We start from the raw sequence: 23541 nt of genomic DNA, 5'->3' as shown, positions 1-23541 counted from the left end.
ATAACCAAACCTTTGTATTACAAAAAAATCATTGCGTATGCTGTAACACTGGTAAGAGCTGTCAAAAGATTGACGTAAGAAAAAGGATACTGCCTATGCATGAAAACAAACTAAATGCTTTATCTTTACACATATATATATATATATTTGTGTTGGATATGTTTTATGTAGTTCAAATTCCAAAAGTGTAAAAAACTGAACTGTATGTGCATTCATATGCACGCACAATTATTTCTCCAGAGATTCTCTACAATGCTGTGCACAGCCACGTATACTTCCAAAAGCGTACAGAAGCCAGAACGCATGGGCCGTTGCATGTTTTGTAGTCACTGAAGAAGACACGTGCTGCACTTTGTGTCTCTGCGAACGGGACGGGTACGAACTCGGAAACGCGGTGACGATTTCGCGAGGAGAGCAGGAAGTCGAACCGAACAACAACACCAAAAAAAAGAAGAAGAAGAAAAAAAAAAGAATGTGAATGAAGATGTCAACCTAAAGCGAAGAGGAAGCTCTGCTGTACGGATGCCTTGTGTTTTCTTTTTGCACGAAAGTGGGTCTTACTCCAGGGGGATTCAGTGCTGTCAGCGCCAGAAATAGAAGCACCTGGTACACGGTTTAGCATCGCGTAGCCGGAGGGCGGCTGTTCACACGGAGTCGTGTTCACAATGTACACTTTCGTACGTACGCGAGCAGATGCTGAGGGGCTGCTTCTGTGCGAAATGAAAAAAACCCCAGGAAATCTGTTCTGCCGAAGCATAAGGAGTCGAATATCTGCCCTTTAAACGAAAGCCATAAAGAGCAACGGAATCGGGCCTAGTCCCAAAATTCACAGTGGCGTACGGCGAAGAACAAATGCCAGGGCGAATGCTGGTAGCCAGCATTTTCTTTTTTTTGAGTGTGTGCCGTTCTCTCGCTAATTTGCACGCGGGGGTTGACATCAGAGCCGCCCATTTGTACGCAGTCCAATCACAAACAAGGCCTGACCAACACATGTTCGCACAAGCCCGGCCAATCAGGCGATGGCGATGGCAAAGTGACAAGGAATGCCTTAAAAAATCAGCAGTTCCCAACTAAAACCCTTCCCTGGGAGCCTCTGCTAAAACACAGACTGGCTTTTTCTCAAGCCGTTACTTCGCTGCACATTCGCGAGGTAAACTACTGGCTAATCTTCAAACGGCCTCAAAGCCCGTTTAACAATGCACAGCGCAGACTGCGGCCAGTACGGCTGCAGACACAACACACACACACACACACCCTTCCTCTGCCTGACCGTAAACAGCGCTGATCCAGATCTGAGGTTCGGCTTCAATGTGCTTCCAAAAATAAATCCATCCGGCGGCTGAACGACAGTTGCGTCTGTGGAAATGAATGGTGAAAAAAAATAAAATAAAATAAAAAACCAAAAACAGAAGGTGATATGTATAAAAAAAAAAGTGCAGCTTGGTTTGCAAAGGCAGCACAAAAAACCTCGATATGCACAGACTGCATCTGGGCTTGCATCATTTGTGTTTATTTTGGGCCATCTCTGGGCTTCCAGAGAACCCGACCCACGGGAGCAGAACCAGGCGTTCAGCCCAGTGGTGTCACCGTGGGGACGGTGTCGGGGGGGGGGGGGGGTGTCAGGGGGGGGGGCACGCAGATGAGCAGGATGAGTCCTTTAATGGAATCAAGCACAGGGAGGACTGCAACATGTCGTCGGGACATCAGTCCATTATCCCCCCCCCCCCCCCCCCCCCCCCTGCGCCCCCCCCCACGATCCAGCCAGCTCCGGCTTACCCAAACGGTGGCCTTTAACGCGCGCAGCTTACCGCCATCTCCTCTGCCTTTTAGCGGGAAGGTTTCAGAGAGAGGGAGAGGGAGAGGGAGAGGGAGAGCGAGAGAGAGAGAGAGAGAGAGAGAGAGGGAGAGGGAGTAATGAAGCACTGTCAGACGTTAGCCTGAGCAGTATTAACTGACCGCGCGTGCGTGCGTGCGTGCGTGTGTGTGTGTGTGTGTGTGTGTGCGCTGTTTCTACATCTCAGATGACTGAACGACCTGCCCGCGAACGGGACATCTGCTTCTCGTCTGCTCGCGGGAAGAAGATCTGACGACGGACACTTTTTTCCCCTCCTCCTCCTCCTCCTCTCGCTCCCCCTCCCGCTCCCTCCTCCTTCTGATTTCTGCTCTTTTGCTCGAGCAGAACTTTCCGCAGCCATTCGATATCTTAGCACGTCTTCTGCGAGCGGCCTTCCCTAATTAAGACGGCCTGTCTTCTGCGAGCGGCCTTCCCTAATTAAGACGGCCTGTCTCCTCTCGCCACAAACCCTTTCAGCTCATACTGCGCTAATGCGGCCTGGCGCTGGAGCTGCTTGCGATTTAGGGGCGGCCTCCATTCCGTGCTTTGATTTAAGCTTTCGAAGAAAAAAAAAAAGGGGTGGGAGTGCAGCTCCGAGTCTGAGTTACCCACAAATCTCTCAAAGCCGGACTGCACATGCAGTGACAACACGCTGGCGCTGAGAGAGCTGAAAACCCACCGTTTAAACTGAACGTTTTAAACGGGCGGTTCGGGCTCGTGCTTTTGGCTTTTCTTCGTCTGCAGAGGCACGCATCTATAACGGTCCTGGCCGACCGTGTCCCAGGGCTAAGGGTGGAAAAGACGGCAGGAAAAATAAACCGTCCTGACATGGAATCTGGAGAAATTAATGGGCGGCGGGTTTGCGGTCGAGGGGGTACGGTTTCGCGTTTCGGCGACTCTCGGACTCCCGAAAGAGAGTTTTTTAAAACGTGTCACGCCGGCCTGAGCCGGGAGGCCCCAGCCAACCCGGGGAAACGACAAGGCTGCCGTGGCAACCGGCGACCGCAATAATCCCTGACAGAAGACCGAGGGCGGGGGGGGGGGGCAGCACCGGGGGGGGGGGGGGACTCTCAACCGCCAAAGCCCTCTGACACGCCGAGGGAAGGGGGGGAGGGGGGGCGACACGGATACGCCCTCAGAGGCCCAGGCAGACCTTTGAAGACCGCCATCTCCCCCTCCGCGGTCGACTGTTTCCCGTCTTGACTTCAAACGGGGTCGGGGTTGGGGGGGGGGGGGGAGGGTGGGGGGCAGTACAGGAGGACTCAGACTTCAGACAGAGACAAAAGCGCGCACTTAACGGGCCATCCGCGGTTCACCTTCCCTTCATGTGCAGAACTGGAGCTCCGCTTTTAAGGGTCTGTACGGAGGGCCCCTGACATTCGCCCCTCCCGTGCACCCTGGCCGACCCCAGATATGGGAGATACGCTTCTCTTTTTTTGATGACGATAATGACTTACCTTCTTGATGAGTCGCCTTGCCGGGCCATTACGATTTTTCTCTCCGCGTTCAACAGATAAAAATCCGTTGCAACATTCGGTTTTAAGTGGGTTTTTAAAAAAAAAAAACTTTTACGATGTTACTGTAAGAAAGTCATCCCACAAACCTGGCGTACAGAAATAACTATTTCAACAGACGAGCGCATAACCTTGAAAAAAAAGCTTCGAAGCAAAGATGCGCATGTTGCGCATTGCACTGCATTGCAAGCGTTCGCCTGCCGCCCTTATCTACAGCAACAATCAGCGGAGGAGAGGGAAGCTAAAATAAAGAAGCTGTGTTAATTTCTCAGTCTCCTTACATGAGGGATCACACATAATTCTAATCATACTGGCTTAATCTGTAAATCACACCATATTTAATTACCTCTGCCTACTCAGATGTTCAAACAGTACAATATTATTCTAGCCGACTCAATGTATGCTCCCATTTTTCTTCCGGTTGTTAGCTAAATGTCTTCCATTCATGAAATGAAGTTAAGGTTTCCACGGCATACGTATTAGCTTATTAGTCTTATCTGCCGAAAATTATGGAAATTGCACATTATGCATTCAAGCCCGCACGCATGTATCATTTTAAGTCGGGGTTTATATCACAAGAGCAGTCGCATCAATATTTATAATATCAGTGAAGTCATACTCTTTTAGCTCTGTGCTGGAGGAGCAGCTGTCCGTGTTTTTAATAAGGGCGTGCCCGACGGGGTCTGCTGGGCTACAAAGAGGGAAGGTAGGGAAGCCTCTCGTACATTCATTAATCATCCTGAACCTGTTTTTTGTTTGTTTTACATGATTAATGCCACCAATTAGTCCTTTAAACTTGACCGCACCTGTGACAACAATTCACATCGACTGCTTTTACTTTGGCCAGAATTTACGCTGCAGTATGACTGTGTATAAATTTGAAACCAAAAGGCCAACGGAACGTCAGCAAGAGCATTTATTTGACATAAAAACACAACATTGCCGATGATTAACTTGTGCGCGTACGACAACTGTAGCTTTAGCTGCTTTAATTTATTGCGTTATAAAAATTGCGACCGCTCAGCGCTGTTGACTTTGCACTATTGTCTGTTGATTTAGCAAGTCTCAGGACCTTATCAGCACTTCTGTTCCGAAAAACGCCCGGAGACAAATGCAGCATTTCCGCAGTCTGAGAACTCTGTAAAAACGAATGAATGAAAATGCTAAAGATGTGTTTTTTCCCCCCCCCAACAAACCGTGCCTCTCTCCAGTCACTGTGCTGTTCTTCTTGCATTCAAACCCAACTGCCACCACAGCACTGCGTCTCATTGGCTGGGCTTCTCCCCATCATGTGATGTCTTGTGACATCACGGCATACATGCACCTGAATGCATAATGTTGTAACATCAGGACGTGCAGTAATTATAGGCTGTGCATTCTAGTTCTGAGGTGCATCCGAACAGACCCCAGTGAGACAAATGGCTTTTCGTTGGAAATAAATCAACGAAAAAAGCCACAAGAGCCGTGATATTTTAATTCCAAGTTTCAGTGTTTAACAGTCCTACCCTACAGTACCAACTTTTGACACATTTTGCTAAAAATGTAATATGAAATGAACGCACAGGAACTCTCTGAGAAACCCAGAACACAAGCTCCCATTTTATGGAACATAAGATGCATTCCCCACTGCTGAACGAGTCACACTCTCACCCTTTCGAGAAAAAAAGACCGTTGGGAGTGTTGTCACACAGAACACTTCTTACACGTTATAAATTGACCAAGGTTAACCAACACAGGCCATTCTGTCTGTGGTGACATCAAAGCGAACATTACATTAGGACTCGGCTTTCTAGGGCCGTAACCTCCGACTGAAACCGCTGGTTTCATTTGAAGGCATTATTGTCTGAGGTGGTGAGAAGGGAAACGATAAGATCTAGTGATCAGATAGAAACGTGTTCAGCGCTGTGTCGCCCTGGTTTGGTGGGAAAGAAAAACTGACGGGAACACACTGACATGACTGATTGGTATAAACGAGGGGTGTAAGACCTCTACTGTGAATATTGGGGTTCTACTGTGAGTCGCTTTGGCTAACTTTGGCCATTTATAAGTTCAAAGCCCCGTTCACATGAAATACTGCAAAGTGACCTCTGTAGATCTTTAATAAGGAGGGTCATTGTTCCATTACAGTGGCAACCCAAAAAAGAATCATTGTTCCCTCCGCTTGGTTGAGATGTACAGCATTTCATGCACCAGACGCCAACAACTTTGATGTAAACATTTGCTGAGATGTTCATCAAACATCTTGAAAGTTCTTTCTAAACTCCGCAGCGAGTTTGCTTTCAAAGTGACGACAGTTTGATGTATGCGTTTATATAAGTTTTCTTCCCGTCGTATATTTTTCTGGTGGATTTCAAACGTTTTTTTTTTTTTCGGGAGGACAGGCTCGGAAGTAAATGCCGAGATGCTTCATAAAAACTTACCTTGCATATAACGGCACACTGAAGTCTGCAGAAAAATTGTGCTGAACGCACTCGGATGCGAAAAAGCGATGAAGTGATGTTTAAGATTTTTAAAGAGTCAGTATTTCCTAATCTTCTCAGAAAACCCACTGGAGCTTCAAAATGAAAAATGTCACCCATATGGCGAGATTAGAAGCCAGCACACCAATGCTATGCGCAAGCTGCCATTTACAATCTTAGCAAGTTTGCAGAATAGTTATAAAACTGTAAGATTGCCCTGAAAACTACTCGGTAAAATGATACCACCATGTCAGGCCAAAATAATTTAAATCGATATTTTATGTCTAACATAAATCATCAGCAGCTTGTCAAGACTAATGCAAAGCACATGGTGAGTTTTAATACTGAAATTTAAATATTTCTTGATTTTACAGGAGATATGATGCGGCCTGTTCATGAATTTGTCCTCAGTGCAGATATCTACGGCATTTTCTAAACATGCTGACGTACGTCAGAATACTGTCCTTTCATTTCCCGAAACAGCAGAGCGAATGTGTACCCATAGCAGCATTGCACGGTTATGTTTTGAGGTTATTGAGAAATGCATTCAATTCATGTATTAACAAGGGCTTATCACTTATCATGAATAATTCAAAAGGCATTTAAACCTAATAGCTTATGGATTTTTAAGGCAGGTGTAATTGAAACATGCACAGACTTGCAGCAGTTGGTGAGGTGAAAAATAAAGGCGGTAAAGTGCTTACTTTAGACGGATAATGACCCTGGATAATGGTGAATATTAGGATAATGAACTATTAACAATGAAGGAAAAGCTGGTAACATTTTACAGCAAGGTCACATGAATTGGCATTAGCTAATGTCGTTGCTAACTACTAACTACTGAAAAGTTAATCTGTACAGCTTTGTTAATGTATTTGTACATCATTAATTCATGTTAACAACTATATTAGTTAATGCCAATTCATGTGACCTTATTGTAAAGTGTTACCGAAAAATCTTACCAGCCTCTTTGTAGAAGACCATCCACCTGCCGCTGATTTCCTGTTTACTTGCGTTAAGTAGTAACCTTGCCATTGTGCTTTTTAAGTTAAATGGCACTGATTTAAACTGACATGTTTTTTCAACAGAAAACAAGGTTTTTTTCCCCCAGTATAACCTACATTACTTCATGTGAGTGCCACCAAGGCTGAGCTACCTTATTAGATGCAATCGACTGGAAAAAAGTACCTGCTGCTAACGTGTCCTTGTAAAAACTATGTTTCGTTTAACTATGTTTTAAAAAAACAACAGGTTCATGACATTTCCTGAATAGAGATAAGTGCTCCGATGCCTCTGTTTGGTCCTAATGAAGAGAACATTCTTGATTATCTGTTATCTTCGTCAGCTGTGCTTAAGAAGGAGTCCCTAGTTGTCTGTTGCTCATTTTAAATAGGTGTATACATTTTAGGAATTAGCCTTTGGAGTGTTCTCAGACCAGGAAAATATTGTTTACAGATATCCGCTCTCTTAAAGTTCCCTAATGTTAATTGTAATCCAGTGAACAGCTCTGGAATAGATCATAAATCATTAACGTTGATAATAATGTGTACATTAAGATTGTTGCTCATCACTTGAATTCTTCTGTGCCTAACTGCAGATTAGAATTTTGCGTAAACTATCTCTTGTTCATTGCATTTTTAACTGTTCTCTGCTGCCTTTACTACTTTAAGTTTGGATTCATAAGATGACATATATTCAGCCAGAGGACTTTGTGTACAAGTTTGTGTGAAGTTAAGAAGAAAACGGTGCAGGCAGAAACTTAAACAAGGGACGTTACTTTGAACGGTGTAAGAAACCCGTCTTATGTAGCGTGCTTACAAAGCGGAGTTCAGCGAACCCTCAGAAAAAGAAAGTGAAGGAATGCAATTATGGATACTTTCCAAGAATATGTTTCATTGTCTTCTACTCTGGCTTTGCAGATGGGGAACATGACAAAATTAAAATTGCAGAATCAATTTGATTAAATGTGCAATAGAACAAACTGTCTAATATAGTAAAAAGTCCACACTGCCCCAAAATCATTTTTTAATCCTTGGGAAATCAGAAATCCATTTTAAAAACTATGGTAAGAACAGGTAGTAATAAAGAACTGGCACTAATGAATATGATATAAATATTATAGTAATGAAATTATTATGCACTACATATTGGCCCTAGTTTACTATATCTTAAATAATCAAGTCTTTTGAATCTTTCCTTTAAAATACCATCTTAGCTAACACAGCTAACTCAGGATGCTAAAGTGCGTTCTCAAGCGGCTAACCCACGACGCTGAAGTGCGTTCTCAAGCTCATACTCTTCTGATCCTCCCGTACGCCTTTCGCCCTAAATCACACAGAGTAAAAATACGTGCGGGGGCGGCAGCTTTCGGCATGGCAACCACCGTGTGACCCCCCCCACCCCTGCACGGAGTAACCCCTTCGCCCCGAAACAGGCACGCATCACAGGGCTAAATGGAGGGGGGGGGGGGGGTGAGTAACGGAGACCGCCAGTGGTTAACGTCAGCCATGCTGCGATTAAATCAGCAAACGCCAGGGCTCAGAACAACCGTCTGACAGGAGGAGAGGGGAGAGAGAGGAGAGAGAGGGGGAAGAGAGAGAGAGAGAAAGAGAGGGAGAGAGAGAGGGAGAGGGAAGAGAGAGAGGGTGAATGGGGGAGAGAAAGAGGGACAGAGAGTAGAGAGGGAGAGAAAGGAAAGAGGGAGAGAGCAAAAGAAGAGAGGGTAAACAAGAGAGAGTGACTGAGAGATAGCATGAGAGAGGAGAGAGGGTGAATGAGCAAGAGAGAGAGGAGACAGGATGAACGAGAGAGAGGAGAGAGGGTGAGAGAAAGAGAGAGAGGTGGGGGAGGATCTGCTGTTGCTTTTTGTAATGAACCCATAAATTAGAGAGACACACAGAGATGGCTACAGGTCGGCGGGGGAGAGAGAGGGGTGGGAGGGGGTGGGCAGGACTTCATTCCCGGGAATGGGGGAAGATATGACTTCGATTTGTTCAGATGACCCATAAATATGGTTAGTAATACGTCTGCGCTGGTGTAAGGTACAGCCTTGGAACGTTCCTTCCTGACAGATGAAGGACCCTGTGGAAGGGGAGCTACGCACAATGGCAGCAGATGGCGGGGGGGTGGGGGGGCGGGGGGGGGGGGGGGGGAGGTGGTGGAGGTATCACAGATAGATGTGCCCAGACACAACAGCGCTAAAATGTACTGCGAAAACATCGCTGTGACGCTAAGCAGGCGGGGGGGGGGGGGAGGGAGAATACTTCGGTAATAAATATGCCCAGTAAGTATTCATCACTTCAGGCTTCTGGCGCTTCCAAGAACATCTACAGTAAAGGGCTAAATGACCTCACAGGGTATGGGCTTCTGTATTATTTTTGGGGCCGGTCTGATGCCCGTCATCGTTAGCAGACAGACCTTTCAGAGCTCAGAAGCGGTCTGAAGTGCTTCCTTTGAACTCACATGAGGAGTTCTTAATTAATCATGACATTTAAGAATAGATAATCATTGATTAATGGTATTGATATTTTCAAATTTGGTATTCCTTCCCACAACGTTGTGTAGAGTAAATCGAAAGGAATATTTTACATTAAATGTTAAAATATACTCGACTGACATGTTTATACTTGTCATCGTATGCAAATGCGTCCGGCACACTAGACCTAATATACACATCATATAAATTTACATACTTTAACGTAACGCATTTCATTCAGTAAATGTTCATTTTCTTAATGATTGCGCAGGATAAATAGGTCAACAATGCTCCATTAATTCAGAGCTTCGTTAATTTAAAAAGTCGAATTAAGTGAGCCGGAAGCGATGCTTGTTTGATGTTTGTGGATGTTTACATCTGAAGTCACGGCGCTGTGGTGTGTAAATTGATGTTTTTCCGAGCACATCTGGCACCCTGGGGGTTTTGATGAAAGGGCACATGCAGGTGCGAAAAGACCAGCCACGGAGAGGGCAGCCAATGGGAGGAGCCGGAAACACAACAGGAAGGAGAGAACAGCCAATGGGAGCAGCCGGAAACACAACAGGAAGTAGAGGACAGCCAATGGGAAGATGGACACGAGCGCTGACATCGCCAAGACAGTGAGGTTCATTGCCAAAGCAGGAATGCACAGTATTACAAAAAGGGAGCTTAAAATTACAGCAGATCAAATAAGTAATTAAATAAAAGAAGCCAAGAACAGGAAATCAGCGTCACACAAAAAAACCCCATCAGTGTGTAAGAACGAAAGCCATGCAGCACGCTCACAGGAACAGCGCAAAGAAAACGACCTCCGCAGACACAGCTGATCTCAAACCCACGGCAGCGACGGAAATCAAAACTGGGAGAAGCAGGACGGGTGCCTTTGGAAGAACACAACCAAAAAAAACAACAACAACAACCAAGAAGCAGCTATATTTAGATGTAAAGCTTTCCCGCCCCCCCCCACCCCCACCCTCTCGCCCATCGCTGAACACGGCAGCCCGGGGGCGATGGCGGGGAAGGGGGGTGGGGGGAGGGGAGGGGGGTGGACGGCAATGCCACGGTAACGAGCGTGCAAGTTCGGCTCTGCCGCCATTGTGCCTGTCCCGCCTACGGGTGTCCCGCTTCCAGCTTCCGCACACTTCCGGGGGCCCGTCGTTCCCATTCGCCCTGGCGCTCGCTTCGCCGCCATTTTGGCCTGCGTTGCGCTAAGAGACGAACCGACGCGGACCGGGGAGACGCCGCATTAGCCCTCCCTCCCCCCCCCCATCCCCCATCCCCCCACGAACAATTATGAATCTTTTTTAGTACTGACCATTAATATCCATCCATCATAATACCTGTTTATTAAGTTTCACTGATGAGCTCTGCAGCGGACACATTAGATTAAGTCTAATGGAATTTATGAGGGATACCCAATCCGCTATCGATCCACCAATCGAATCGCTGCATCTCTGGCTTGTGGGCGTGGCCTCTCTTGGCCTTTTTCTTTTTTTTTTTAACCCGCTGTGCCTCGAATCGTCCTTGAGGCGGGGAGACGCGTCCAATGTCACGCCCCCCCCCCCCCCCCAGGACGGACGGGGGTGAAGACGGTGCCGGGGAAAATAAATACATCGCAATCCCCGCCCCCCCCCTTGGTCTGGGCTGTAATAGTCTGGATATTACACCCCTCTGCCCCTGCCCCCGCCCCGGGGGGGGATGTAATGGCCCCTTTGTGTCATAAATCTCCCCGGAGGTGCGGGCAGCTTGTTCTCCCGACAGGGTGACGGCGGTGCGCTGGTCAGCTGGAAGGGGACACGCGGTAGATCTGGGGGGCCCCTGCCACAGGGAGGATGGCTCCACTATTCCAAGGCTTACCGTTGGCGTCCTGCTGGGTGTGGGGCGGCACCGCCACGTACGGGTCCCTCTTATCGGACTGGAGCGGCGGGTCCTTCTGCTCCACCATGCGGCCGTGGCCCAGGGGCCCCCGCTCGGGAGGGGGGGGGGCGCTGGTGTGTGAGGGGAAGGTGGCGCGGCCTGTCGGACACAACACACGTCACTGACGAGCGGGTGCGGGAGTCGGGGGGGTTGGGGGGGAGGGGAGCGAAGGGGGGCGGGGCTTACGGATGAGTGGTCGGGGCGGGGCCTACGGATGAGCGGTAGAGAGAGGAGAGGAGAGGGGCGGGGCCTAAGGATGAGAGGTAGAGAGAGGAGGGGGGGGAGGGGCCAAAGGATGAGAGGTAGAGAGAGGAGAGGAGAGGGGCGGGGCTTACGGATGAGAGGTCGGGAGGGGAGAGGAGGAGGAGGGTAGAGTAGGCGAGCGGTGAAGAAACCATTTTCACGACCCCGGAGTCTCTCATTATCACACAGCCTCCGCGGCGGTTCGTGACCTCGAAGGAACCGTCCGTGTGGGTCGACGTCCCTCTGAGGGGACCGGTCCAGGCCTGCCTTTCTCACCGAGGTCGAGAGGAGAACCAGAAAAACACTACCTTCTGCTCCGCGGTGTCGACCATCGTCCTGTCCTGTCCCTCCGTTCCCTCCGATAATTTCATCACATCCGAAATCAAATCAAAGTCAGCTGCATTATGGGTCGGTTATTATTAAAATATCCATATCCTGATGCTAACGAAAGGGAGCGCGCGGATCCCATCACAATCCAGGAGGAAGTCGCCTCGCGTTCGCCCCGATGTTTAAGTTAATTGCAAAATCGTGCCGAGAGGTTTCTTTTTATAGTTCAACGCGCGACCTGCTGCTCGGATACGCTTGCACGTTTTTTTTTTTTCCCTCTTTTCGATTTCAGCAGCCATTAATGTCACGGTGTTGTGAAACTGGTTTCTGAGTTACCGCTAGCGCAGAGCACTCCTCGCCGCAGGTCGAGCGAACGCCCGTGACATCACGCTGGCTGTCTCCGGCTCGACTAATTACATTCCACTGTGAAGGTTAATTATTAGCCATTAATTGCCTTCGGGGTCTTTGTTCAAAATTACCTGTGTAACCGAAGACGCTCATTAACAAAACTTCTCCTATATGACCAAGAGCCTGAACACTTAATTAAATAAAATCAGTAAATGAAACCCTTCGTAAATGGCATGCACTATACAAATATCCTGTATTGGCTTTTATCTATAGAGCTCCAGCCATGAAACTGATGGGTCTTTTTTTCTGTTTCTGTGTGAAATATTTAGTGAGTTCTATAAAGGCACATCTACACATGACCTGGTATAGTTCCACATTACACTACAGAGATGTGTAAGCTATTGCCAACGGTATGTAAACAATCATGGTGTTGGAGCTATAACAGGTCTACGGTTGAAGCAGTTTGTGATGGATTTTGTATTCCTTCAGGGGGCAAATGAAGCCGACCAGTTCTCCGGGGAGGTCTGTCACAATTTCGGCGGAATTCGAGCATCGCCGGGGTTCTTTGTGGGACACCACGCAGCGGCGGCGGCCGCAATTAATTTCGCTTCGTTTTTTTTTTTTTTGAACAGCACGATCTCGGCGACGAGCCGATTGACAGCGCCTGTCACGTGGGTCGGGGTCGGGGACGGGGGCGTAGGCGGGGCGGGGGGGGGTTGGGGGGACGCCGCGCCCCGACGTCGCCGACAGCCCACCGACGCACAGCAGCCCCCGCAGCCGGCGAGCGGCGAATGATTAAGATGATTTATTTAGCGCCGCGCCCGGGGCCAGGCGATCAGTGTGACAGCGCTCTCTTGTGATTCGCTCTCGCCGGGTCCACGGGAAACGCGGCGTCGGGCGGATACAGGAAGAGGCCTCTGCGGAGCAGCGGAGGGACCCGGAGAGCCGGCTCGCTCGCTCGCGCACACGCACGCGCACGCACGCGACCGTGCACACGCACACGCCCGCGTTTCCCCCTGTTCATCAGAACACAGAGCGCAAACAAACGGCACGCTCATCGCCTTCCACTTTCTTTTCTGTTCGTTTCTTTGTTCTGCCGTATACCGTTCGTACACGGTCCCTAAGTGTGTTTCCTTTCTGTTGTTCGTTTCTTTGTTCTGCCGTATACCGTTCGTACACGGTCCCTAAGTGTCCGTGCTAACGCAGGACGGGTGAGATGCTAAGCCAGACGCCAGGCACTGCGCGCGCGCGGTGGAGTAAAGGGCAAAACACACCCGAAGGTTTAATTGAAAGCTCCTGTTTTAAGGCCTCTGGAGTTTTAATAAAGAATGAACGCCCTGCTGCATTATGCATTTTTTTCTCCTGACGTTCACAGACGCGTTTGGGCCATGCTTAAATATTTTACACGCCAGATTTTCGGGTCAAGCCCCTGTGCCCTCCGTCTGTAAACAGCTTTTCCCATTTTTATGAATCTGACTACTTTCTGATATATTCTGAATACGTACTGGACTAGGAAATGCGTAAAATTCCATCTCGGGCACGGGGGTGCATATCTCAAGCAGTAATCTTAATTCAAACAACCAGTTCAAGCTCTTTGCTGTCAAGTGAAAATTGTCTGAAGGCCCAGTGTAATTGACGATATGGCTGACGTAAGCTCAAATCAAGTCAATGCACCCTTCTCTGAAATATATACATTTATAATACATATGCATGTGCATACATTTTAGTCAGAAGGAGTAAATATTCATATATATACACAGTAGCATAATTATTCCCAGCACTGTGAAGACGTATCTGAATTTCTCTGGGTCTGAACACACGAGCACTGCTTCTGTCATCACAACCTTTCCATACAAGCAAAAATCTTTTTTCTTGTTTTTTGTTTTGTTTTTCCCCAGATTGCGTTCTGGATAGCAACAAGCAGTTACGAGCATCGTTTTTTTTTTTGTTTGTTTTTTTAAATTTAAATAAAAAATGTTGTCATGCCAACGGCTGAACGTGGGTTATGAAACAGCCGCTGGGTGACGCGGTGATCACAGAGGTGGTGTGTGAGGTCACAGAGGTGGTGTGTGAGGTCACAGAGGTCGGCTCGCATTCCGCACGGTTTCACACTAATCAGGAATGTTTATCGTTCTCTCCTCCCCCTCGGAAGGGAGAGGACACCGGTTCACCAGCACAAGTCACAAACGAGAACGAACACTTTTGATGAGTGTGAAAGGGAGCCAGCATTTTTTTTTTTTTTCCCCAACAGGGGCCTTTTTTTTGCGAGGCTCTTTTTGTGACGTAATGCGGTTTTTATGTATTGTTTCTTGTTTCTAGGCTGCCGGGGAAAGCGAGCTTTTATTTATTTTTTTTTGTTGTTTTGGCTTCCCCCGTGATATCCTCGTCTTTCTCTATATGGGGCCCTATCCTAGCTGGGAGCTCTATCCTATTAACGACCAGAGCCATCTAATTAGGAAATCAAAGGTCAGGACAAATCAATGCTGTAGCTCTACAGGCTGAGGAGAATAGCAAACAGCACAAAGACCAAATAGGAGGCGGTGTTTGGTTTGGGTGGTGGTCGTGGTGAGGGGTGGGGGATGGGGGGATGGGGCAGCTGCTGGTAGGTGGGGGCGTTATGGTTAAGATTGCTGTAGGTAGGTTAGGGTTCTACGGGCTACAGTGGTTAAGATAATATTGGGGGGTAATCAGAAGGTCTGATGCAGTAAAAACTGACCGTGGTGTGAGTTTCGAGACCTTTCATGCTCGTGCGGATAGGACAGAACGTCTAAAAAGGAAAATAATTTTACTTCAGGATTTGCTTCCGCTGAGAGAGTGAACAGGCAAGCTGGATGCAAAGAATAATTAAAAAACAGGAGAGGAAAAGACGAGTAAAAGTTACATTCAGCCTTCTGTGCTACTCACCATTTAGCGCCACGAAGGAATCTGGAAATGAGACAAAACAAGGCAAAGACACTCAAATATTTCTCACAGACACGACTCAGAAATAATTCTGTACTACACCATAGAGTGAACTAGTGCTAACACATGGCAGAATATTTCTACATTCAACATGCAGGCATTGAAACACTGAAATGTGCTTTACATTCAACAAGTGCTACTAACTGACATTACGTGCAAATCAAATGCGCATTGCCTAAATGTACTACTCAATTTTTTTATCTGGTGGCAAAATGAACGGCTAGCAGGAATTTAACGCCTCTGGCAGCCTTTTATCCTCAGAGAGAGCCAGCCGCTCGGGCGTGGCGGGTTTCTTGTTTTTTTTCATAGCTTCCGCTATTTTTAGACCCCGCCCTTCGCTGGCCGCGAGACGAGAGGAGTTTGGGGAAGGAGCGCGGCTCCCGTGCCGGGGAGCGGAGGCGCTCTGAGCGCCGATAAGCGGAGGGAAGAAGCCGGCTTACTTTGGCAGTCGCCCAGTCCATCTGTGTTGCCGTGCTCCACGTCCTGCTCGAACGCCCATCTGCACAAGCCAACAGAGACATCGCGGTGAGCGAGCCGAACCGCCGGCGGGCCAGGCAACACCCACCGCCTGACCAGGAGGAGCAGGCAACACCCACCGCCTGACCAGGAGGAGCAGGCAACGCCCACCGCCTGACCAGGAGGAGCAGGCAACGCCCACCGCCTGACCAGGAGGAGCAGCCCGCCTCCCGATCCGACGGGACAAAATCTGTCTGTTGTGTGGTGTGTGTTTGTGTGTGTGTGTGTACGTACGTATGTGTGCAGTGTGGTGTGTGTGTGTGTGTGTGTGTGTGTGTGTGCGTACGTACGTACGTGTGCAGTGTGGTGTGTGTGTGTGTGTGTGTGCGTGCGTACGTACGTGCATGTGCAGTGTGGTGTGTGTGTGTGTGTGAGTGTGTGTGCGTACGTACGTGTGCAGTGTGGTGTGTGTGTGTGTGTGTGTGTGAGTGTGTGTGAGTGTGTGTGTTGGCGGATAATGTCAACAAGGTGAGACAAAGCACAGTGGCTCTGGTTTGACAGAGGCGAGCTTGGGTTTGATCTTGCAGGACCACAAACTGTGCTGTGAAACAGGCCTGCCGAGCTTCAGAGAGATCAGCCTGCATGCTCTCCACCCAGCAGGACGTTTCACATTCAGGAGCTGGCTTTAAATCAGTGTTAAATTAGAAAAAAGATCTCTTTCCTAAGACTTCGCTAAGACGTCTGAACAAATTTGCCAGAAATATGGATCCGGTAGTTCCGTTTCCCACAATCCTTTGGGACATGGACAGTAACCACAGACCCTCCGCAGGAACAGGAAGACAGAAAGGCTGCCTGCACCTCATGCAGGTTTAGTCAGAGACACTTCAGATGTGTGTCAGTTGACTCTGGGGACCAGAGCGCGGCGGAAGCGGGGCTCAGCCACTGGACCCCAGTAAAAAGCGCGGCGGGTTTTGCGATGACTTGCTGAAAAGTCGACGCCTGGTGCCACGGCTCGCACAAAAGGGAGCGGTGTGAACTCACCCCCCCTCTGCTACAGCCCCTCCCCCCCTACATTACACTACAGCCAGCCCCTCCCTCTCTATAGCCCTCCCTACCACCTACAGCCCCTCCCCCTACAGCCCCTCCCCCTCTTCTAGCCCCTCCCTACACTCTATAGCCCCTCCCAACCCTACTACACAGCCCCCCTCGCCCTCCTACAGCCCCTCTCCCCTCCACTACAAGTCCCCTCCCCCCTCCACTACAGCCCTCCCCCATACAGCCAGCCCCTCCCCCACAAAGCCCCTCCCCCACCACAGCCCCTCCCCCTCCAGATGGGGAGCAGAGTTGGAGCGGAGGACGGATGAAGCATGGCGGCCCATCTCCGAGGCCTGTTTGTATCGGTGCTCTTTATTAAATGCTGCAGTGTGCTCCTGGGGGGGGCGAAAAGCTTTCAATCGCTCGCTCGCCACAAAAAAAAAAAAAAAAAACCCCAGCAGATCATAGCGGTTTAATCCCCACTCAGTCACTTAAAAAACGCCGCGCGGCGAACGTGAGGTCGTGTAACCTCTTAATGCCTCCTGTCTGCTCGGATGCCGGAGTGGAAACCGAACCAGAGCAGCCCGAGCTTGGCTTGGGAAGTAATGACAGGCTGGGAAAAAATGGCACACAGGACCACTCATTCCGCCGACATCAAAAAGCCCGTCCCCATACTATGATTTCATCTGCGCCGGGGTTATTTTTCCCCTCTTTCTTCCTTTCTTTCTTACTTTCCTCTTTTTTTTTTGCTGTGAGTTCAGAAAGCTGAAAGCCGGGTCTCTTTTTTTCTTCCAGCGGCAGTTAAAATACAGCAGGGGATTATGGGATTATGGTCATTCTCCTCCTGAGGTAAATAGCACTTTTCTGGTATCGGGCCTTCCTGTAACCTTTCCTGTTTGCGGGGAAATAACTAGCGTGGCGCATCAGTTAGCCGCGATGGCGGCCCTAAAGCTCGGGGAGACGCGGCCGCCCGGCGCGCGCTGGCGGTTAATTTTGGCAGTTAATTTCGGCGGTAATGAAAGGGCGTACTTTGTGTCCGGGCCGACCTCCCGGCACGCGCCCTCCGCCACCCAGCCGCAGTAGGGGTCCCGCGACGCGATGCAGGACCTGGAACGGGGGGGGGGGGGAGAGGGAGCGAGAGGGAGGGAGGGAGGGGGACAGAGGGGGAGAGAGGGAGGAGAGAGAGGGGAGGGAGAGAGAGAGAGGAGAGGAGGGAGGAGAGGAGGGAGAGAGGGAGAGGAGAGAGGAGAGAGGAGGGAGAGGGAGAGAGAGGGGAGAGAGAGAGGAGAGATGGAAGAGTGGGAGAGAGAGGGGGGAGAGAGAGCGAGAGATGGAAGAGTGGGAGAGAGAGGGGGAGAGAGAGCGACAGTGAAACCGGCTGGAATGGACCTCCCTTTATCCCCCCGTGGCCACACCTCCGGAACAGTCCAATTACAAGTCAAACGCAGCTCAGCCGCACAACAGAAGCAATCTGCCGCTCAGCCAGTTAGCAGGTGTGTGCGATAAAAACACTTGAGGATTTCTAATAAGTAATAAAAAGCTAAGAGGCCCGGTGTGTGTATGAATATTACCAAAAAGAATAATAGTGATAATATTTCCGAAACGGCAAATTACGGTAGCGTGAAAACCCTTTTAGAGGTAGCAACGTGAGGTAAATATACCTCAAGAAAGTAGCATTCTCGTGGCAATAAACAAGATCCTGCAGTGGCTCCTATTGCCTTTCAGGAAGGTTTCACTGCACAGGAAAATGAACATAATCTGTGCTTTCTGCATGTGTTTTAGTAATTTGCTTTGTGTGCCAGAGAATGAAAACACACTGTCAGGCTCAGTACTGTCGAGTACGTCTGCTCCTAATGCGTTGATGAACTACTTTCATTTCACCGTTGACTCAGTAATAGCATAGATTTTACATGTGAAGACAGATCAATCAATCATCCTTATCCCTATTTATATAGCACATTTCATACCCCTTAGTGCAACAAAAAGTGCTTCACGATAAATTAAAAGAACAGAGAAATGAAAAAGAGAGAGAGGCATTAAATCGTATTAAAAGAAATATACACAAGTTCAAGAAGACAGATATGTACTTTAATACATATCAAAAACCAGAGGGTTTATTAAAATGTTGAAATGTATTTTGAAGACTTCAAAGGAAAATGCACATCTGAATATGTGTGTGTAAATGCAACAATTGGACAGTGAACAAGAATAAGTTTAAAACCCAACCAGACCTTGTCTCTAAAGGATATTATTTTTTACTTTGAGATGTACGGCTTGATTAAGACTGCATGTTTGTCCATCACGTGGATCTCTGATGGATTGGAAATGAAACAGCATTAAGGCAGACACTTGCACTAAGAGCGGTCTCAAATGACAATAAGGAAGGATCAAAAGACACCTTTTGTCCTGTACACAAACAGGAAGTTGCATTCAATGCAAATGCAAGTGCATTCTCATTAAGTTGAGACAAACTGAAAATGTACCGTAAGCAGTCTGCACTGCAGGAAGGGAAAAGCGGAAGTCGTACAGCTCCGCGCCTGACGCTCGTTGTTTCCCCCGTTACCTTGGCGACCTTTGACCCGAAGAGCACGTGCGTGTGTGCGCGTGTCGCGGTTCGGGGGTTAAACAGGAAGTGGCGGCGGGACTGGGCGGGGGGGGGGGGACGTACTTTTTGCAGCGGCCGTGGCGTTCGCAGCGGGACAGCGGCACGCGGACCACGCAGGAGGAGAAGGCCACGAACAGGGCGCGGCCCGGGCTGTCGATCTGCATGCTGACGATGCGCTTGTCCTCCACGCCGTCGATGCTGCACCTGGGGGGGGGGAGGGAGGGGGCACAGTCAGACACGGTGAGCCGACAGGACCACCGTGCGCTTTCGATCCCGTGTCAGCGACCCCCCCGCCCCCTCCCAGGGAAGGCCGGGTGACCCTAGCCAGAGGGCGCAGAGCTGTACTAATCACCCCCCGGCCCCCCGCCCCCCCGACCCCACCTGGGTTTACCCCCCCGCCCCCCTCTCCCTCTTGCATAAGAGAGCAGCTGGATTACAGCACGCAGCCCATCCACACTGTGTAATGTGCGGCAGGCCTCTCTTCCCTGATCCACTCCCAGAAAAGTCACTTAGGCTAACCGCTAAGCCATGTGGCCCACAGCCAGAGAATGTGCTGCCCGTGCCATGGAAGGACGGGGGGGATGGGGGAGTTTGGGGTTGGCTCGTCCTTCATCCCCCAGCAACATGTCACACAACACTCCGGGCCGGACGGCCACATTCATCTCCCTCCAAAAAAAAAAAACCCCTCACACTGACTCACGCGGCTTTCATCTAAATATCAAAGTTTGCAGTTTGTCCTCCCTTTTTCCCCCCCTTTTTCATTCGTGTGTGTAATGTTTCCAGGCGGCCCGTTAAGTGTGCGCGCGGGCCTCTTCCAGTTGGCCCGAAAGACTAACACAGATCCCCTCTGTTTGCTTTAATCACCCGGGACATCTGTGAGTCGGAGGCGCTGCGGTCGGAGCCCGGCTCAGGGGTTCCAGGGCCCGGGCCTTTAATTTGCTAACCGCTAACCGCGGCTCTGCGCGGAGCACTGATGAAAACCCCCCCGTAAATGACAGAGCAGCCCATCTGCTGGGGTGTTTTTCGGGGTGGGGGGGTGAAGCGGCGGGGGTTTTTGGGGAGGTGGGGGGGGTGAAGCGCAGGGGGGTGTGGGTGGGTCCGGTTTTTGGGGGGGAGGTGGTGAAGCGCGGGGGGTGTGGGTGGGGGGCGGGGGGTGAAGCGGGGGGGGTGGGTGGGTGGGTTTTTGTGGGGGGTTTGGGGAGGGCTTAACGCGGGACGCACTTCTCCGGGTTGAAGACGCTGAGCTCCTCCAGGAAGAGGCTGTCGTTGAGGAAGCCCCCGCTCATGCGGGCCAGGAACTTGAGGATGATGCCCTTCTCCGACCCGAGGAAGACCACGGTGTGGTTCCGGTGCGGCCCGGCGGCCGTGTCCACGGCGATGCGCGTCAGGCGGTATCTGCGCGAGATGGCGGGAATCAAAGTGGCTGTGATCAGTACCGCCGGCAATATCACACGCAGCGGGACGCCACCGCCACCGTCAGACCCGCCTCCTGACTGGACCACGCGCTCGCTGTGATCTCAAGAGCTCTCTTTCTCTTTATCTCTCTTTCTCTCCCTATCTCTCTCTGTCTCTCTCTCTCTCTCTCTCTCTCTCTCTCTCTCTCTCTCTCTCTCTCTCTCTCTGTCTCTCTCTCTCTCTCTCTCTCTTTCTCTCTCTCTCGCTCACTCTCCCTCTGTCTGTTTCTCTCTCCCTCTCTCTCTCTCACTCTCTCTCCCTATCTCTCTCTCTCTCTCTCGCTCTCACTCTCTCTCTCTTTATCTCTCTCTCTCGCTCACTCTCCCTCTGTCTCTTTCTCTCTCCCTCTCTCTCTCTCACTCTCTCTCGCTTTCTCTCTCTCCTTCTCCCTCTCTCTCTGTCCCTGTCTCTCTCTCACTTTCTCTCTCGCCTTCTCTCACTCTCTCTCCCCCCCCCTCTCAAAAGTAATACTGAGCGATAATCAAATAGATGGAATTCAAATTAAATTTGCACAAACAATTGAGTGCTAATTAATGACACAGAAGACCAAACACATCTCACATAAAGAACAAACAGTGAACAGTACTGCACACACACACACACACAATACAGTAAACAATCAGTCAAATAATGTATGTTACAATAATAGATTATGCATATTAAATATGGCATACAATACAATATAAACAGCAGGCTCTACTGTCAAATATACACAATACTGTACATAACTTTAGTATGTATCATCTCTGCTTGCGAACATACCTCCTCAGTCCACGGATGATGTTGGAAATAACTTTCACGTTTCATGATAAGCAAGTAATTCCTGGTATGTATGTGCATGTCTGTATTGCATGCTAGGCATGTCTAGATATGTCCTCTATTTTATTTAATTTTAGCATTATTTTACGAAAGGCCGATAACCTCGAGTACCCCCCCCCCAGCCCCCCCCCCCGGCTGGAACGCGTTCTCATGCCGCTTTGAGAACAGGCTCCATTGTTCCCGTCTGTGACAAACGGTACAATTCGCGCTTCTCGCTCTGGGGTACTGGCTGAGATACAGTCCTGCTACACACTGGGCTTCCAGCTGACTTCTTGCATCAGAATAACAGGGCATAATGTAGCTATGAAACAAGACACTCCAAAGCCTATTCTTTCCCTTCCCTCCCTCCCTCTGGGCCTCGCAAGAGTGAATTACTTCTTATAATATTACCGTTGGACTTCACGCGGGATCGGAGACAATAATGCCGTTAGAACCCTAAAAGACACACCTACATTGAAAAGGAAAAAAAAAAACATCCCTTTCCTAAATGGGAATTAAGAGGCGATCCGCAAAACCGAACAGACGCTTATCGATCGCGCGTTAAAAAGCCGCCAACCAGCCTCCAATAGCGCTGCGGGAACTGTGGCGGAGAGCAGTGGGAACTCGAGAGATACCGCCGCTTTCTCTGGAGCTGGAGTGGCGTTTGAAAGGGACCGGCCTTTTTGTCGACACCGCATATTAATCAGCCATTCAGGGGCCTCCCCCCCCCCCCACCCCCACGCAGAAGGTCTCTTCTGTTCTGCATCATAATCGCAGTGTCAAATCTTGGCTTGGCTCAATGTGGTTGTGGACTGAACCATCTGTAGAGATCTGGGGGGGAATGGGGGGGATTTTTTCAGGAGGACCCCTGTTGTACTCCAGAGATTTTGGGAGGAGGGGGATCTCTTCCAGGAGGACCCCTGTTGTACTCCAGAGATTTTGGGAGGAGGGGGATCTCTTCCAGGAGGACCTCTGTTGTACTCCAGGGATTTTGGGGGATTAGTCCAGGAGGACCTGTGGTGTACTCCAGGGATTTGGGGGGTTAGTCGATGAGGACCTGTGGTGTACTCCAGGGATTTTGGGGGGGGGTTAGTCCAGGAGGACCTGTGGTGTACTCCAGGGATTTTGGGGGGTTAGTCCAGGAGGACCTGTGGTGTACTCCAGGGATTTTGGGGGCGGGGGTTAGTCCAGGAGGACCTCTGTTGTACTCCAGGGATTTTGGGGGGGTTAGTCCAGGAGGACCTCTGTTGTACTCCAGGGATTTTGGGGGGGGTTAGTCCAGGAGGACCTGTGGTGTACTCCAGGGATTTGGGGGTTAGTCAGGAGGACCTGTGTTGTACTCAGGATTTTGGGATTAGTCCAGGAGGACCTCTGTGTACTCACCGCACCATGGTCTTGAGGAACCACGGCCGGTTGGTGATGGAGGGCACGGCCTCGTCCATCAGCGGGTGCATCTTGATGAAGTTCAGCGTGTCGTCCGGGAACTCGTTGGACAGCTTGTAGCGCTCCACGGACGCCGTGCCGGCACAGCAGCCGGGCCTGGCCAAGGGGAAAAAGGGCGGGAAAGGGGAGCAGCGAGGGAAGCCATTTTAGTCATCACAAAAAACAAACCGAAACAAAAAACCTCCCAGTTATGGCTCAAATCGCTTCATATTCCGTTCACTTTTCGGGGAACCCCCCCCCCCCAGAGAAGTCTCCCTTCACCTGGACTCGGGCAAGTAGGTCGGCTGATGAGAGAAAAAGGGATCAAGAACAAAGAAAAAGGCCGCCTTACATTTCGGACGGGCGGGTCCCCGTGCAGCACGCGTGACGAAAGCACGGCCGCTGAAAGGAGAGGCATTCGCCGCGAGGGGGGGACCCTGATTGGGCGGTCAGACCTCCCTTCTGCTCCAGCACTGACGCGAGGGGGGGACCCTGATTGGGCGGCCAGACCTCCCTTCTGCTCCAGCGCTGATGGCTTTTACAGTAATGAGAGGAGGTTGGGGGGGGGGGGGGAACCGGGGCCTGTGTTTTACATCTCATTAACACTTGACCTCGTTTCGCACAAACACATAATTTTATGGTAATCTCCGGGTGGCGGTTCCCGCTGCTCTTGACTCCTCTAAGAGCCGTGC

The 23541-nt window shown here is 49.9% G+C and overlaps 1 protein-coding gene and 1 long non-coding RNA gene across 5 annotated transcripts in view; one reads left to right on the top strand and one right to left on the bottom strand.

Annotated features, from left to right (window-relative positions):
• sema6a (sema domain, transmembrane domain (TM), and cytoplasmic domain, (semaphorin) 6A) overlaps nucleotides 1-23541 on the bottom strand; it is an 89336-nt gene that overhangs the window by 4312 nt on the left and 61483 nt on the right. Inside the window, exons 13-20 of one of the 4 annotated variants that reach the window (XM_064297250.1) lie at nucleotides 22811-22966; nucleotides 20396-20569; nucleotides 19238-19378; nucleotides 17599-17676; nucleotides 15519-15577; nucleotides 15022-15042; nucleotides 14834-14884; nucleotides 11140-11298 (exon numbers count right to left, since the gene is read on the bottom strand). In XM_064297250.1, coding sequence (XP_064153320.1) covers nucleotides 11140-11298; nucleotides 14834-14884; nucleotides 15022-15042; nucleotides 15519-15577; nucleotides 17599-17676; nucleotides 19238-19378; nucleotides 20396-20569; nucleotides 22811-22966 — 839 coding nt within the window. Of the gene's footprint in view, nucleotides 1-11139; nucleotides 11299-14833; nucleotides 14906-15021; nucleotides 15043-15518; nucleotides 15578-17598; nucleotides 17677-19237; nucleotides 19379-20395; nucleotides 20570-22810; nucleotides 22967-23541 lie in introns of all 4 variants that reach the window. The other 3 variants (XM_064297251.1, XM_064297252.1, XM_064297253.1) reach the window with 3 other exon arrangements.
• LOC135233567 (uncharacterized) overlaps nucleotides 1-23541 on the top strand; it is a 54620-nt gene that overhangs the window by 2731 nt on the left and 28348 nt on the right. The window lies entirely within an intron of this gene.

Source organism: Anguilla rostrata, chromosome 10, assembly GCF_018555375.3.
Source record: "Anguilla rostrata isolate EN2019 chromosome 10, ASM1855537v3, whole genome shotgun sequence".
In the NCBI taxonomy this organism is placed as follows: domain Eukaryota; kingdom Metazoa; phylum Chordata; class Actinopteri; order Anguilliformes; family Anguillidae; genus Anguilla; species Anguilla rostrata.
This window is presented reverse-complemented; position numbering and strand designations above follow the sequence as displayed.